Below are 15,184 nucleotides of genomic sequence, written 5' to 3'. Positions count from 1 at the left end.
AATTTAATAACCATTGTAAGGTAGATGAGGGTTATTTACACTAAATTAGCTTATAAAGGCATCTCTGTAATACAACATAGCAAGGACTCTGTGGTCATAATAACTCTCAGTCCTCCTGAATAAACAAGTCAGAACTGTAACCCAGGCATAGTCCTGATCAAAACTGAACTCCAGGGTCTCCAATATTTCCCAGCCGCCGCCAGACTTTCGTGAACGGAACCAAAATGCGACTCCTACGGAGGAAAAGCGTTACCAACACACTCCTCCCCGGATCCACTTCCTGAGACTCTCTAGACTTCCTACCGCTTCTCAGTGGCTTTTCCGGTTTCTGCCCCTTCTACTCGCGCTGTTTCCGCCCCTTGCTTTCCGGGGCCGGAACTTGACAAGCTCTCGCGAGACTTGGGCCTCTTCCTAAGCCGGCGCTCTACAAGGTAGGTGTGCGGCCTTTACTCGGGCTGGAAGTTTTTGCCGGCATGGAGGAAAACGGCTTTCGGAGTCAACCCTGGAGCAGCGGGTCCTGCTCACCGGGTGGGGATACCGCCGATTACCCGGCCTGTGCCCTCCGATGGCTTCTGCGGGGCGGGCGGGGCCGCGCGGGGTCGCTGACCGCGGCGCGTTCTGTGCTCACAGGGCAAGGCCATGTTCAGTTCCAGCGCCAAGATCGTGAAGCCCAATGGCGAGAAGCCGGACGAGTTCGAGTCTGGCATTTCCCAGGTGAGAGGGGTTCCCGGGCCGCGGGGCAGGCAGAGACCCCTGGGGTGCCGGGGGGAGGCGGCCACGTGTGTCCGCGGGCCGGGTCCTGCGGTGGCGGCCACGGCGGGCCGCGTCCGGGCCCGGGAGGCGCGGACGCTGAGGGTCGTCCCTGCTGTTCTCTGCTTTTCAGGCTCTCCTGGAGCTGGAGATGAACTCGGACCTCAAGGCTCAGCTCCGGGAGCTGAACATCACGGCGGCCAAGGTAAACTCGCGTGTTCCGGTCGCGCGGGGAGGCGGTGGCGCGTCTTCGCCGCGCAGGGCTTGCGGGGCACGTGTTGCGTTGTTAGGTGACCGCACGTTTCGTGGTGGTCGCAGCCTGCTTCCTTATCCGAATCGCAGAGGAGCCCATACCTGCCCAGGTGCGCTGCGACTTCGCAGACCACTCGCGTGGGGTGGAGAAACGTGGAGCAGGCCTGGGGCCCTTTAGGTCCGCATTTAGCTCTAGTGGATTTTTTTCCTTTTAGGAAATTGAAGTTGGTGGTGGTCGGAAAGCTATCATAATCTTTGTTCCTGTTCCTCAACTGAAGTCTTTTCAGAAAATTCAAGTCCGGCTAGTACGTGAATTGGAGAAAAAGTTCAGTGGAAAACACGTTGTCTTTATCGCTCAGGTATCCGTTCCGTTAAATGTTTTGTGAATTTTGCTGAAATTATCTGTGTTCAGGCTGCATTGGTAGTTACTGAAAACTATTCTTTTATGAGTACAGAGAACCTGTTCCAGGTGGTAGGGTGCTGGGAAAGTTGTTTGTGTTGAGTAGGAAAAGGACAGGATTAGGAGTGGAAACAATTTAAGGACTCTGTTAAGTGAGAGCAGTGTTTTTCAGCTGTTAAAATGGCTTTAGATATGTACAATTCCATAAATGCAGTGGGTTGCTTACGGAGGTGGTTGGTACCGAGCAGTGATTTTCTACGTGGTAGAACTGGTGGTCCTGTGGTCGCGCTGCTCGGGTGAGTCAGATGCAGACTTTGGGAGGGACAAGAGATGCTGAGGGATAGTTAGTGGGAAAAGAGCAAATAGTCCAGAAAGGTGTTTTTGAAGTTAAGGTCTGGCTTTGGTGCAAACTGAAGTGTATGGGGAGTTAAGTGCCAGGATTGGCCAGGAATAAAAATAGTATTCTGGGTCAGTAGACATTTTAGTGCCTGTATTGGGCCTTGTTGAAGGGGAACGATGTACTTGAGGATTTTGTTTTCAGTAGCATTTTACTATAAACTGTGGATTCTGCATGAGTAGCTGAAAATCGGAAGTAACTTCATGAAAGGGTTTCTGAGTAAATTGGTCTAGGTTGTTTTGCTTTCTTAAACTTCCACCTTGTTCTGTTACTTATTTAGCTTTTAAAGCAATTTCTTAGCTTTGTGTCAATGTAATGTCCTTTTTTTTGGTATTTTGTTGCATGATAATTTTTACCTTGCAGAGGAGAATTCTGCCTAAACCAACTCGAAAAAGCCGTACAAAAAATAAGCAAAAGCGTCCCAGGAGGTGAGTATTAGTAGCATCAAAATTTGTGTACCGCACTTAGTTTGTACAGGTTGTAATTATAACACAAGCCGTTCACATGGAAATCCTTACTGAGTAACATTTGGTTTCCTCTATCTGTGGTGTGTTTAGAATTCATTCTAGATGTGAACTGTACGTGTGTCCACAGAGGCACCATAGGTATGGGTCCCTGCTGTCACAAAAGGTGAGACTTTGCTCTGGGTCTTGGACAAAGGATAGGAATGACGAGAAGGAGATCGGTAGTTCAGTGCTGGGATAAAGCCTGCTAGACGTAGTTGAGGTGGGCTTGGATGTATCTTTGCTTTTAATTTTTGAGGTGGATTAGAGGTAAAATGAAATTGGGTGGATTTTTCTGGAGCTAACATCACAGGTTAAAGTATTATTGCAGTTGAAGATGCTGATGGGAAATTATTTATGAACTTGATTGACTTATGAATTTGATAAACTCAAATTTGGCTTCTTGACAAGTAGGCCTTTTGGTATTTCATGAATGTCCCTGATGAGTACATTGTTTCAGACTTAGATTATTGGATCCCTCCAGACTCTTCCCTAGGGACCAGTTTGGGGAAAAAATGTAGTTGTCTCTCTACCAGATGGGCAAGAATCCTATGAAATGTATGATTTGTGGTGTTATCCCTAGTTAATGGATGAGGAAACTGACCCAGGACTTAGAGAGTTTGCTTATTGCTGCTAATAATGATAGCCAAGAAATTTTCTTAAAAACTCAGTCTTTTTCTGAAAGACGACTTCATAGGAAGTGAGTTTTAGGAATCGAGAACAGTGGGTAGGTGTTACTGTGTGGTACCATGTTGTAGGAAGGAAGGTGAGGACAGAAAGGTGCGGGGTTTCTAGAGTTTGACTTAGCACTTGGGACTTGTTTTACGGGTAGTTGGAGTAGCATAAGAATTGAGGATTTTTTTGTTTATAAAGGGGATTTTGTAATCTCAATTGTGAGAGCCTGCGTTAGGAATTGAGTATAAAAAGTCCCTTTGCTTTCTGCCCAGCTCAAGGACTGCCTCCCAGATCTGCAGCTTGAATTGTCTCTCATCCCAAACCTGCGTGAAATATATATATACTTTTTTGGCTATAGCAGAATTCAGTGTTTTGTCCTCTGAAGCACTTTAAGTCCATGTGGTTTGTGATTGTTAAAGTGGTAGTGCTGTTGTTCCCCCTTTTAAAATAAGTTTAGATAACATTGAAATCTGAGAGATGATGCCAAGAATGGCTTTGAATCTATTCTAATTTATATTTTAAAGAAAGGAATACATTTCCGTATTTACCTGCTTGCCTAGTGTTGTAAGAGTATGCTTCGTGCGCGGCAGTGAGTGATGCAGCCATCTGAGCTTTCTGAAAGGCGATGGAAAGGCTCTGGGAAGCGGATTTTCTTCCAGCGTTGCTGTCTGTGGCTTTGGAACCGTAAGACCTTGGTAGTCAAATGCAGAGCCACTAGAACACGTTAGCTGTATATGGGGACTGCCAAGTGGGAAACAGAAATGGGAGGAATATGTACTGTGGGCTGAATAAGACCTATACAAGTAACCATAATAGACGGCAGCTCTGTAATGTTGAAAATAAGATCTGTCTTCTGGCATCTCGTCATACATAGTAGGCACCCCAAAAGTTTGGAATTAATTGAACCTCCTCACTCGTCAGGCAACAGCTAGGTCGGATTTGAACTTCATAGTGACACTCAGATGAGGAGCAGTATTCCATTGGCAGCGCAGTGAGGATGGGTTGGAAGGCAGTGACCCACATTGGGGGGCAGCTATCCTAGAGCTGGTGGTGGGACAGTATCTTTTGGGGTGGCATATTGGAGCCCTCATTTGATCATAGACAGTAGGAAGCTTGGTGGTATCTTGGAGGATGGGGAGAGCCCTTGAAGGATCTCTAGTGGGTAAATTACGTGATCACTTCGGTATTTTAGAAAGATTACTTGGACAGCATCGTGGGGAGGGTGGTTTTGTAGGTGAGCAAGACTAGTGAAGCGGTTACTCCAGTGATTTAGTTGAGAAATAATACAAGTGAAAATGAAGATGTATAAAAAGTCCTTGCCAATCTCCCATTCCCTAGAGATAATCACTCAATACCTTGGTGAATATGGGTTGTATTGAATATGCAGTTACTTATATCACATTTGAAATAGACCAAGTTTTTTTAAAAAAATAAGCAGCTTCTTAACCATATTCTAGTTAGACAAAGAGTTCGGTGTGAAATATAATTAGCCTATTTGACAACGAGTATGAATTTAGATTTTAGGGACCTGGAATTGACCATTTCATTTTGACTGTACGAGGTGCCCTCGGGTTCACCAGTGGGTGGGCGCTGCCAGATTGCTGACTTTCTGTCCCTCTTCCTCAAGCCGCACTCTGACAGCCGTGCACGATGCCATCCTTGAGGACTTGGTCTTCCCCAGTGAAATTGTGGGCAAGAGAATCCGCGTGAAACTGGATGGCAGCCGGCTCATAAAGGTTCATCTGGACAAAGCACAGCAGAATAACGTGGAACACAAGGTAATGGTTTAACATCGTCTTATGGAAAAGGTTGGACCACAGAAAGGGTAGAGTGCAGTGTACTGGTCTCCGTGCACCGCCAGCAGCGAGACCTGGGAACTGCGGCCAGCTTGTCTCGTCTGTACCTCGGCCTGCTGCCCTTCGGACTGTGCGTGTCAGGTTTTAAATCGGGAGATGTCTTAAAAATTGTACACTTGACGTTCTCCATACCTTTGAAGTTACGAGGAAAAATGGACGTGAAATAATCCCATGGTCTGACTGACAGTGAGGCTGTATGTTTCTGATGAGTTGGGGATGGGGTGGTGATGCTGTTAGAATCTTGGGAGAACTGTTGGTTTCCTTCATACTTGAGAGAACGTGACCAACATGGACAGCTGCTGGGGCGCCCCGGTGGCTTTGTTTGCATGGCACCTGCAGAGGAGTCCAGCACGCAGGTGCAGTGGTGAGGAGTCCTGTCCCAGGACCCTGGGGGAGGAGCTTGTCCCCATCCTCAGGACTGTTGCGGGTGTGTCCTGTTCTCACCTTCTCAGTACCTGGTTGCTGAGGAGAAAAACCATACAGGGTACAATTTCACAGAATTAGTAAGTTTTAAGATGAGTGTGTGTATTTAAAGTTTTGTGATGAATTATTTCTTCTCTTGTAGGTTGAAACTTTTTCTGGTGTCTATAAGAAGCTCACGGGCAAGGATGTTAATTTTGAATTCCCAGAGTTTCAGTTGTAAACAAAAATGACTAAATAAAGTATATTCACAGTATTCTGTTTCAGGCATGTTTGTCAAAACGCCAGAGACACTGGTGCACAGCTATTTGCATATCAATAGTTTTTGCATAGGCTGGAGGATTTGAGCAGAGAGGGTGTATGTTTGTGCCAGGATGTTTGCTCTGAAGGGTACGCTTGTATCCAGTGATGTTGCAATAGGTGTAATCTCATGATACTGCCCAAAATGGAGGAATATTACTGTCTTACCCATTTTTAAGTGTGCGGTTCCGTAGCCTTAAGTATATCTGCATTGTTCCAAGACAAATCTCCAGAACTTTTTCATTCATCTTGTAGAACTGAAACTGCCCATTAAACCAACAACTTCACTTCTTCCTTGTTCCCTCAGAATCATTGAATTTTTATACATAAATCCATGTTAGGTTTTCAAAAGACTGAACAGTCGAGTGTGAGAGTGTAGTTAATAGATGGTGTATAGACTTGGGTGTTCTAGTTCATAAACGAAGGCATTGGGTGAAGCGGACCCTGGAGCAGCATGAGGGGACCATAGTTCTTCCAGGTCTTTCTCTAGGTAGTAGGAGATGTCTTAAAAGAAAATTGATTCTTCAGTTTGTTTGCTTTGTTGCCAAGCGGCTTTCAAGAATTGCTAAACCCTAGACTTGCTGTGCTAAATCTACCTTCCTGTTTGTATAGGGTGAATAACATCTTAGGGAAGGCAACCCCAAATAACATGTTTTACATCAGACTGCTCCCACATGTAGACTAGTTGGCTTGTGTAAACTTTTGAGGCAAAGCAATAGTATTTTCCCATTTCACAAATAAGGCCTGGTAAGAGTTGGACTGCTGGACCCCCGAGCAGCTCAGGCTGAGTCGGTGGTGTGGATCTGCCGGGTGCTTTAAACCCCCACGTGCTCTTGAGCTGCCCTGTACTTCCTGGGTGAGGCCTGGGTAGTGGGTGGGTGAGGAAGACCCCCTCTCCTATCTGTAGTCTACACCCCATCAGTCCCCATCACAGTCCTGACCCTTCCCTGGTTCTGCAGGGTGAAGCCCTTGCTCAGGCCCAGGGTGAGGTGCTGCAAACTGTCTCACCCTCCCCAGCCCTTTGGTTCCTGATGATGTGTGTTTTGCGGCATTGTAGTGGGTTCATCTTTGTCCTTCTTACTGTTGCCTCATGTTTAGCACATGTTGGTCTTCAAAAAGTAACGGATGAAGGTCACAGGAAAATGCCAGTTTTTGTGGCCATAAACCTGAAAACTGGTAGGACGTGCTGTAGGTGGATGCCTGTTTTACTTGAGCACAATCCTAATATCCTAATACGCTTTGTGTGTCACCACTCTGAGCCTCAGTTTTCTAGTCTGTAAAATGAGAATTTATTACCTGCTTCATTATATTAAATTTATATATACAGGTACCAAGTTCATTTTCAAAGCAGTAGCTAATTAGTGCCAGGGCTTTAAAGTGTGTGCTTCACTAAACTGCACTGACCGCAGCTCCATCACCTGGGAGTCCTCGGGGTCCGAAGCCCTCTCCAGAGGTGGCACTTGGGATGAGCCCTTCAACTGTGAACTGCAGAAGGGACAGGAATTGCACAGCGTGGCGGAGCTCACTGAAGCGAATTCAGTCTTGCTTTGTTTCAGCTCGTGCGATGCTGCAGTTACAAGCGGTTGTGGGAATTTGGGTCATGTTAAGTGGTTGGATCTGACTGAGGTGGAGCCTGATTATGACGCTGGTGTCGTGCACAGGTTCACTTCTCAGGCTGGGGAAGGAGGATTTACAAGCTGCCCTATAGTGTTTTTCTTTTAAAAACCATTTTGAATTTATTGATTTTTCTGTCAGTGGCTATCAGTAGTATGCCTAGTAGGTGTTAAAGAAAATCCATCTCCAGGAAAAGAGATTTTACCATTACATGAGAAATAATTGTTTCTTAAACTACTGTAACGAGCGAGCATAGTTTAAGGTGGCCATTGGGAAATGCTTCCATTTTAGGTGAAAGATATATGTCACCTGTAAGGTACCTGCATACTATAAAAACTTGGAAACAGAATATTCTCACCTATTTAAGACTCTTAAGAGTTTCTGTTGGCTTCCATTTGTTTAAAATGTTTGATCTCGTCTAATTCCTTTGCAAGAACAAAATTACCAGGACATCAAAGAAGGTGGAAAATTTTGATTTATTTTAAATAAAAACTTGCACATTTGCTGCACAGGAAGCATAGCCGAAGATATCCATTTGCATCTATCTTTGTAAGGGATCTTTCTAAAAAAAAAAAAAAACAAAAAAACACAAAAAAAACCTTCCGTAGCAGCTTTCCCTGACTTACGAAAGTCTAGCAGGATATTGTAGGACTTCTGTGCACGTGCCTCCCGGCTTCGCTTTACTGACAATTTGCTTAATCTTGTTTGAGCTATTCCCACCTCTTTTTGCTGGAGAGTTTTGAAGGGAATTCTAAACATCATATTAGGAACGTTTTAGCTGTAATGATTGCTATTTTTTTGAGGCAGGGTTTTGCTCTGTCACTCTGGCTGGAGTGCAGTGGCGTCATCATAGCTCACTGCAACCTCCAACTCACAGGGATCCTCCTGACTCAGCCTCCCGAGTAGTCGGGATTACAGGTGGTACCACGCTGCGCTGATTTTTCTATTTTTGGTAGAGATGGGGTCTTGCTCTTGCTCAGGCTGGTGAACTCAGCAGTCGTCCACCTCGGCCTCCAAAAGTGCTGAGATTACAGGCGTGAGCCACCGCCCCAGCCTAAGCTGTGATAATTATTAAAATCAAGTATCAAAATAAACTCAACTAGATTTTAAATTGTTATATTACAAAGCATTAAACAGAGGTTTTCCAAATCTAGGCAATCACATTGCTTTTACTAAAATTAATACTTTGGTGAACAAAAAGTTATAGGTACTATTTTTATTCATATAAAATTTCTTTGTGTTTTTGTAATGTGTATGTCATGGTACGTTCTATATTAACTACACATTGGAGTTACTCAAAAGTTTTCCTTGAGATACACAAAGCAGTTTGTGTGATGACCAAATTGTCTTCACAATTTTCATCAGTAAGTTTGGTGTGAAGAAAGCTTAAATATATGAATATTTTGGAAAGGTAAACAACTTAAGATCCTATTGAACAAAGATTAGATATTAAACCTGCAAGAATGAGACTAAACCCTGCTGGTTGTATTAGTCTAGTGTTTTCTTCCTGATTTGTACAATGTGAAAGAACTGGTAAGGGTTCACAAGGGTATGCAAAGTTCGTAAGTAGTTCATCATTTTAATTTTTTGAGGCATTGAGATGCATAATGTATCTTTAAAATAGGAATTAGACTTTATTTAAATGCATAACAGTACAGTACAACCACGATCTAATAAAGAGACATTTCAACTACCAGAGAGAGGCCTGGTTGCTCACGTTCCAATTACTGCGGGATAAGCCGTTAATAAAAATGCTCGTAACTCCCCTGCGTTTCCTCACATAGTCAGTAGCCGCAGCACCTGTGGGTGAGTGACTGACGTGAAGTTTGGTCTGAATGCCTCTGGCAATTACATTTTTACTCAAAATTCTTTACGGAGAAAATCAAGTTCGTGCCCTGTAATAGCATTTAAGTGAGGCTGTCATTTCACTTAGTGTGTCATTGTCTCACCTAAAATGGAGTAACTGTTGTTTTGAAAGTAGAACAAATCGCTACTCAGTTTTTAAGTCATTATTTGCATCATGTGACAGAACTCAGCATGGTCCTTAAACAGAGCCGTCATTCTGCTACTTTTGTTCATAACTGTTCCCTGCCATCTCGCAAGCCCGTCATGGTGACCACGGACCGGATGAGAGGCAGCCGGGTAGCAGTCGCTGAATGGAACTAAGGGGATTCTAAACTTTATTTGTATCTTTGGGTGCTTTTTCCATTTCATGCTGTGCTGCTTTCTTGAAGTCTCTTGACTTCTCTGGGTCTCTGTCCTCAATAACTTGAGGGACTGAATGAGACAAACTCATCTCTGCTCCTAAGTCGGGTGGCTCTGTGAGGTGGCCAGGAGGGCCCCTGGCTGCCCTTAGGAGCAGCAGAGAGGTTAGATTTCTGTGTGTCTGCGATGGGTGTACGTCAGAAAAGGTATTGCTTTTGATAGTCTTTTAGCTGAGAGATCGCTTCCTGAGGTTCAGGTCTGTCCTGGGATGTCTTTAAAGGTCCTGTAGATAGGTGACTAGTGCAGTTAGGATCACCGAGTCCAGCCACGGGCCTGCCCAGACTCCAGCTGCAGCCATCGCTGTCAGACCCAGCCCTGACTGGCTGCGGTGACAGCGTCTGCACTTGACCGTGTCCCCGGAGGCCAGGTCCCGTGGCGAACCCTGGACAGAAAGATGAAATAAGTTACAGTCTCTTCCCTTTCGATCCTCACTGCCCAGTGGGTGGGACAGACACAAAAACAACATTTATGCAACAATGTGGCATTTACTTCAAATTACCTGCCTCGGGAAGACTCCGTTCTTTGACTTGTGTTTGTCGACCTGGTGCACAGGTGCGCAGGCGTGCCCTGGGAGGGGCGGGGGGGAGACAGGGCCCCCCATACACACAGGAGTCTCGTGTGACATCAGCTTTCCGTGCCTGAGACGTTCGTTCAGTCTGATTACCGCCTGCGTGGGGAAGGCCACTGTGACCCCGTGCCTTTCTGTCGCTGGGCTGCTCACACGGCCCGTTCGTGCGATTGCCCTTGCCTGTTCCTAAGTGGCCACTGGCGATGACTCAGCGGTGTCCCCTAGAGTGGTTGCTGCGTCCAGCAGGTCTTTTCTTTCAGTCGAGTTAATTTGTCAGTTCCCAGGTCTGCTGGAGCGGAGCGTCCAGTTGAGTGTGGACGAGGACACGGGAGACACGGCAACTGGGGCGGGTGTCAGTGATGCCTGGCATGGCCACCACGTGTCGAGTGAGTGTCCACACGTGTCCGGCACTGGGTGGACCATTTCCTGTATCCACCCCCCAGTAGGCGGTGGTTCTCCAAGCGTGGTCCCCGCACCACCCCCAACACTGCTGGGGAACTGGCAGGAACCAAGCACTCCAATCCCGCTGCCTGTGGCGTCGGCAACCCCAGGGTGGGCCGGCAGTCTGTCCGAGGAAGCCCTCTGGGTGGTTCTGCTGCGGCTCAAGTGTGAGACCCGCTGGTATCGGGCTCCCCCATCCGGTGGCCGGCTGTCTCCTGGAACCACGTGGCAGGCGGTGCAGTCTGGATTTCAGGTGCGTGGGCAGCCACGATGCCTGTCCCTGCCTGGGCCATCAGTGCTCTGCGTCCGGGAGGGGCCGAGGGAGGGGGAGGGGCGGTGAGCCGCTCTGCACTTGCGGGGACCTGGGGGAGGAGCCTCGGGGACGAGGCGGGGAGGCTGGCCAGGGTCAGTGTCCTCACGGACAGAGAGTCCTGGAGATACGGCAACATGTACCGTGCGACCTCAGTGAAATTCCCATCCGGGGACAAACGGTTTTCATCCGGCTCTTGCCGTCCAGATTCGCAGTTATCTCTGAGGAATGTAAATACCAGCTGGGCTTCCAGCCAGAGTCTCGTCCTGGCGCGGAGTGACCCGCTCAGTGGGCGGGTCAGAGTTCACGAGGCTAAAGGCTGTCCCCGAGGGCCCCGGCTTGGGTGCTGTCGAGAAGCTGAGGGGAAGAGAGGGACAGGGACGGCCCGAAAGGAGCGGTAGCTGGCGCTTCCCGATGACTTCCTGCCGCATATTTGCAATTTATAACCTAAAACTGGTTCTCATTACGGTCTACCCGGAATAGGCATCTAGCTAGAAAAAGTTAATGAGCACTTTTATTTTTGTAACTGAGTCATTTTCAGGTTATTAACTCGTTTAAAAGACCCCTTAACCTTTGAGGAGCACAGACACACACAGAACACAGTCACGTCAGCCAGTGTGGGGACAGCCGCGGCGGGAGGTGCCTGCCTGCTCCACGTGGCCTGCCAGGCATGGCTTAGGGCACGGTGTGAAGCCCCACCTGGCACAGTCCCTGTTACATAACTGTGACCTTGGGCAGGGTCTCTGATTCTTGGACTCTAAAACGGAGGCGATGATGCCGAGCCCTGAGGAGTCGTCGTGAGGCCTGCGTGAGAGCTTGTGGGTGAGCCTGGCCCACACCTGGCGTCCTCACTCCATCCCGTTCCCTCCACCCAGTTTGCGTGGCCTGGGCAGAGGGGTGGCCCCCGGGGCTGTGACGTGTCCCGTGCACACTGCTGCCCGCTCCCCACCGGGCACCAGGGACAGGGTCGCCATGAGACCAATAGAGATTCAGCTGCAGGGGCCCCAGCACCATGTTCCCGTGGGCATGTGTTTTTATAAAATTAGTGAAAATAAACTATTTACCCCAATCAGTGAGGACAGCAGCCTCACTCCACCACCCAGCGCTGCTGAGTGGCACTGGGCACTGTTGGCACTGGGCTGGGTGTGGTTGGGCCTTTGGGCATCGTAGGATGTTTAGCAGCATCTGTGGCCTCCACCCTCCAGAAGCCGGTGCCATCCCCCAGTTGTGACAGGTACAAATGTCCCCTGAGCCTGGGGTGGGGAGAGCAAGCTGAAGTGAGTTGGGATCGTGTATTTGGGATTTCAGTGGGGTGTTAAGTGGTTCCCAGGGACCTCCCTGTTCCATGAGGCCGTCAGCCACGAACCCGCCAGTGGTGTGGTCGCATCGAAGACCAAGGTCATGCTCTGCACAAAACAAACCAAAACTCGAAATGCCTGAAATCGTATACCTCGTGTATGAAAGAAAACGGATAGAGGTTTCCCCAAATTTGACAACCATCCAAAAATGTACAAGGCTTGTGGAGTTGAAATAAACTTTTTTGAAGCTACCAATAATAAAAAACTTAACCGTGTAAGAGAGCAAATACTGAGTTACCCTCTTTTCTCTCTATAGAAACTTGTTTAGATGGGAGGAGGCAATAGAAGAATATGCAGCCAAATAATACAGTAAAAAAGAGAAATAAGGGCTGTCAGGCTGTCAGTTCTTTACAAATTAAACTTTTTATTTTGAGATAATTATAGATTCACATGCGGTTGTAAGAAGTAATACAGAGAGATCCCAGTTTCCCCGCGGGCAACATCTCGCGGACGCACAGGACAGTCTCACAACCGATACCAATGTTGATGTCCCACGTGACGGCACACGGTCACCGGACACAGCCCCCGGCTGCTCCTCCTCATCCCCGGCTGCTCCTCCTCATCCCCGGCTGCTCCTCCTCATCCCCGGCTGCTCCTCCTCATCCCCGGCAACCACCGGTCTGCTCTCCGAGTGCTGTGTGAGTGGAATCACACAGTAGCAACCTTTTGGGGTTGGCTTTTTTCACTGAGCAGAATCCCTGCTTCCTCCGAGCTGTTTTGTGTATCAACAGTGTGTTCCTTGTCACTGCTGAGTGGCGTCCGGAGCACGTGTGTGTCACAGCTTGTTTAACCGTCCTCCTGCTGAAGGACAGTGGGCTGACCTGTTTTGGGAGACACAAACAGCTCCTGTGAACATTCGTGCACAGGTTTGTGTGTTAATGCAAATTTTCATTTCTCTGGAATAAATGCCCAGGAGTGCAATCGCCAGGTCTAAATTGCAACTAAACATGGTAATTGCCTGTTTAGGTTTTTAGGAAACTCCCAAACTGCCCTCCAGCGTGGTGGCGCCATTTTACATTCCGTCCAGCAGTGCCGTAGTTTCTCCCCTTGCTGGCCGACGTTTGGTGCAGTCAGCGCTGCCTAGTCGTCCTCAGCGATGTCTCACTGTGGATTAGTTCATCTGCAGTTCTCTAGTGGTAACGACGTGGAGCACCTTTTCATTTCTGTTTGCCATCTGTCTATCTTCTTTGGTGAAAGGCATCTTCATGTTTTTGCCCATTTTCTAATTGGACTGTTTGTTATCTTAGTATTAAGTTTTGAGAGTTCTTTGTATGTTCCAGATGCTAGTCCTTTGCCAGATGTGTGGTTTGCAAATACTTTCTCCCATCCTGGGACTTGTCTTTGCATCTTCTTAACAGGGTCTTTTTTTTTTTTTTTTTTTTTTTTTTTATAGAGACAGGATCTCGCTATGTTGCCCAGGCTGGTCTTAAACTCCTAGCCTCAAGTAGTCCTCCTGCCTTGGCCTCCCAAAGTGCTAAGATTACAGGTGTGAGCTACCATGCCCAGGCTCTTAATATAGTCTTTTGCAGAGCAAAATTTTAAAATTTTAATCAAGTTCAGTGTATCAATTATTGCTTTTGTGGATTATACTTTTGATGTTTTATTTAAGAACTATTAATATTTGGCTAGCTTTAGATCCTGAAGATTTTTCTTCTATATTTTTTTCTAAAAGTTTTATAATTTTACATTTTCCATTTAAGTCTGTGATCTACTTTGAGTTAATTTTTGTATAAGATGTGAGGCCTAGAGTTTTCATCTTTTTGCCTATGAATGTCCAGTTGCTCCATCACCATTTATTGAAAAGGCTATCTTCCTTGCACTGAATTTCTTTTGTTCCTTTGTCAAAAATCAGTCGGTTATTTTTGTATAGGTGTGTTTCTGGGCCCTCTGTTTTGTTTCATTGTATAAGTCTTTGAATTGGGTAGATTGATTGCCCAGGCTGGAGTGCAGTGGTGCCATCATAGCTCACTGCAACCTGAAACTCCTGGGCTCAAGTGATCCTTCTGCCTCACCCTCCTGCGTTGCTGGGACCACAGACGTGAACCATTATGTTAGGATATTTTTTAATTTATGTTTTGTAGAGACGAGGTCTTGCTATGTTGCCCAGGCTGTTCTCAAATTCCTGGCCTCAAGTGATCCTCCCTGTCTTGGCCTCCCAAAGTGCTGGGATTGCAGGTGTGAGCCACTGTACCTGGTCCTTGCTGGGATTTTGATGGGAATCGTGTTAAGCTTGTTCTATATATCAATTTGGGAGAGATGGACGGACATCTTTACTCTGTTGAGTCTCCCAATCTATGAAGGTAATGTCTTTGTTTATTTAGATCTTCTCTGATCTTTTCATTAGTATTTTTGTAGTTTTCAGCATATAGGTCCTGTATATAATTTGTTAGTGTAATGACGCTTGGCCATTTATACCTAAGTATTTTTTTTTATTTTTTTTTATTATTTTTTTATCATTAATAACAATTTAATTTTACAGAATCAAAGAGTCTAACAGTATATCTTGTTAGATACAGTATGTCCTCATAATGTATACATTATTTCTTGTACAATGATATGAAATAATATGGGAAATATTCGTGATAAATTAAGTGAACAGTGCAAGTTAAAAACAACAGTTTCATATTTTTTTTCCCCACCCCCCCTTTCCCGAGTCAGCACCTTCAAGTGTTACCACTCCCCAAACGGTGCGCAATGCACTCATTGTGTAGGCATACCCCCATCCCCTCCCCCACCCCCCACCTCAGTCTGATGTCCAATTGGTGTCATTCCCAGATGTGTATTTAGGTGATGTTCAGGGAAACCAATTTTCTGGTGAGTACATGTGATGCTTGTTTTTCCATTCTTGGGATACTTCACTTAATATAATGGGTTCCAACTCTCTCCAGGAGAACCATAGAGATGTCGTATCTTCATCATTCCTTATAGCTGAGTAATATTCCATGGTATACATATACCACAGTTTACTAATCCAATCATGTATTGATGGGCATTTGGGTTGTTTCCACATCTTTGCTATTGTGAATTGTGCTGCTATAAACATTTGGGTACACGTGCCTTTGTTACAGAATGACC

The 15,184-nt window shown here is 46.4% G+C and overlaps 1 protein-coding gene across 1 annotated transcript; it reads left to right on the top strand.

The window, feature by feature from the left end:
* The first annotated feature begins 382 nt into the window (after positions 1-382).
* On the top strand, positions 383-5,509 carry RPS7 (ribosomal protein S7). Its single transcript, XM_069494006.1, has 7 exons — positions 383-431; positions 631-714; positions 884-955; positions 1,218-1,361; positions 2,163-2,227; positions 4,605-4,755; positions 5,399-5,509. Exons 2-7 carry the CDS (start codon positions 640-642, stop codon positions 5,474-5,476), a joined length of 585 nt encoding a protein of 194 aa, XP_069350107.1. The 5' UTR covers positions 383-431; positions 631-639; the 3' UTR covers positions 5,477-5,509.
* Positions 5,510-15,184: the final 9,675 nt, after the last annotated feature.

This window comes from Eulemur rufifrons, chromosome 19 (genome assembly GCF_041146395.1).
Source record: "Eulemur rufifrons isolate Redbay chromosome 19, OSU_ERuf_1, whole genome shotgun sequence".
NCBI classification, from domain to species: domain Eukaryota; kingdom Metazoa; phylum Chordata; class Mammalia; order Primates; family Lemuridae; genus Eulemur; species Eulemur rufifrons.
This window is presented reverse-complemented; position numbering and strand designations above follow the sequence as displayed.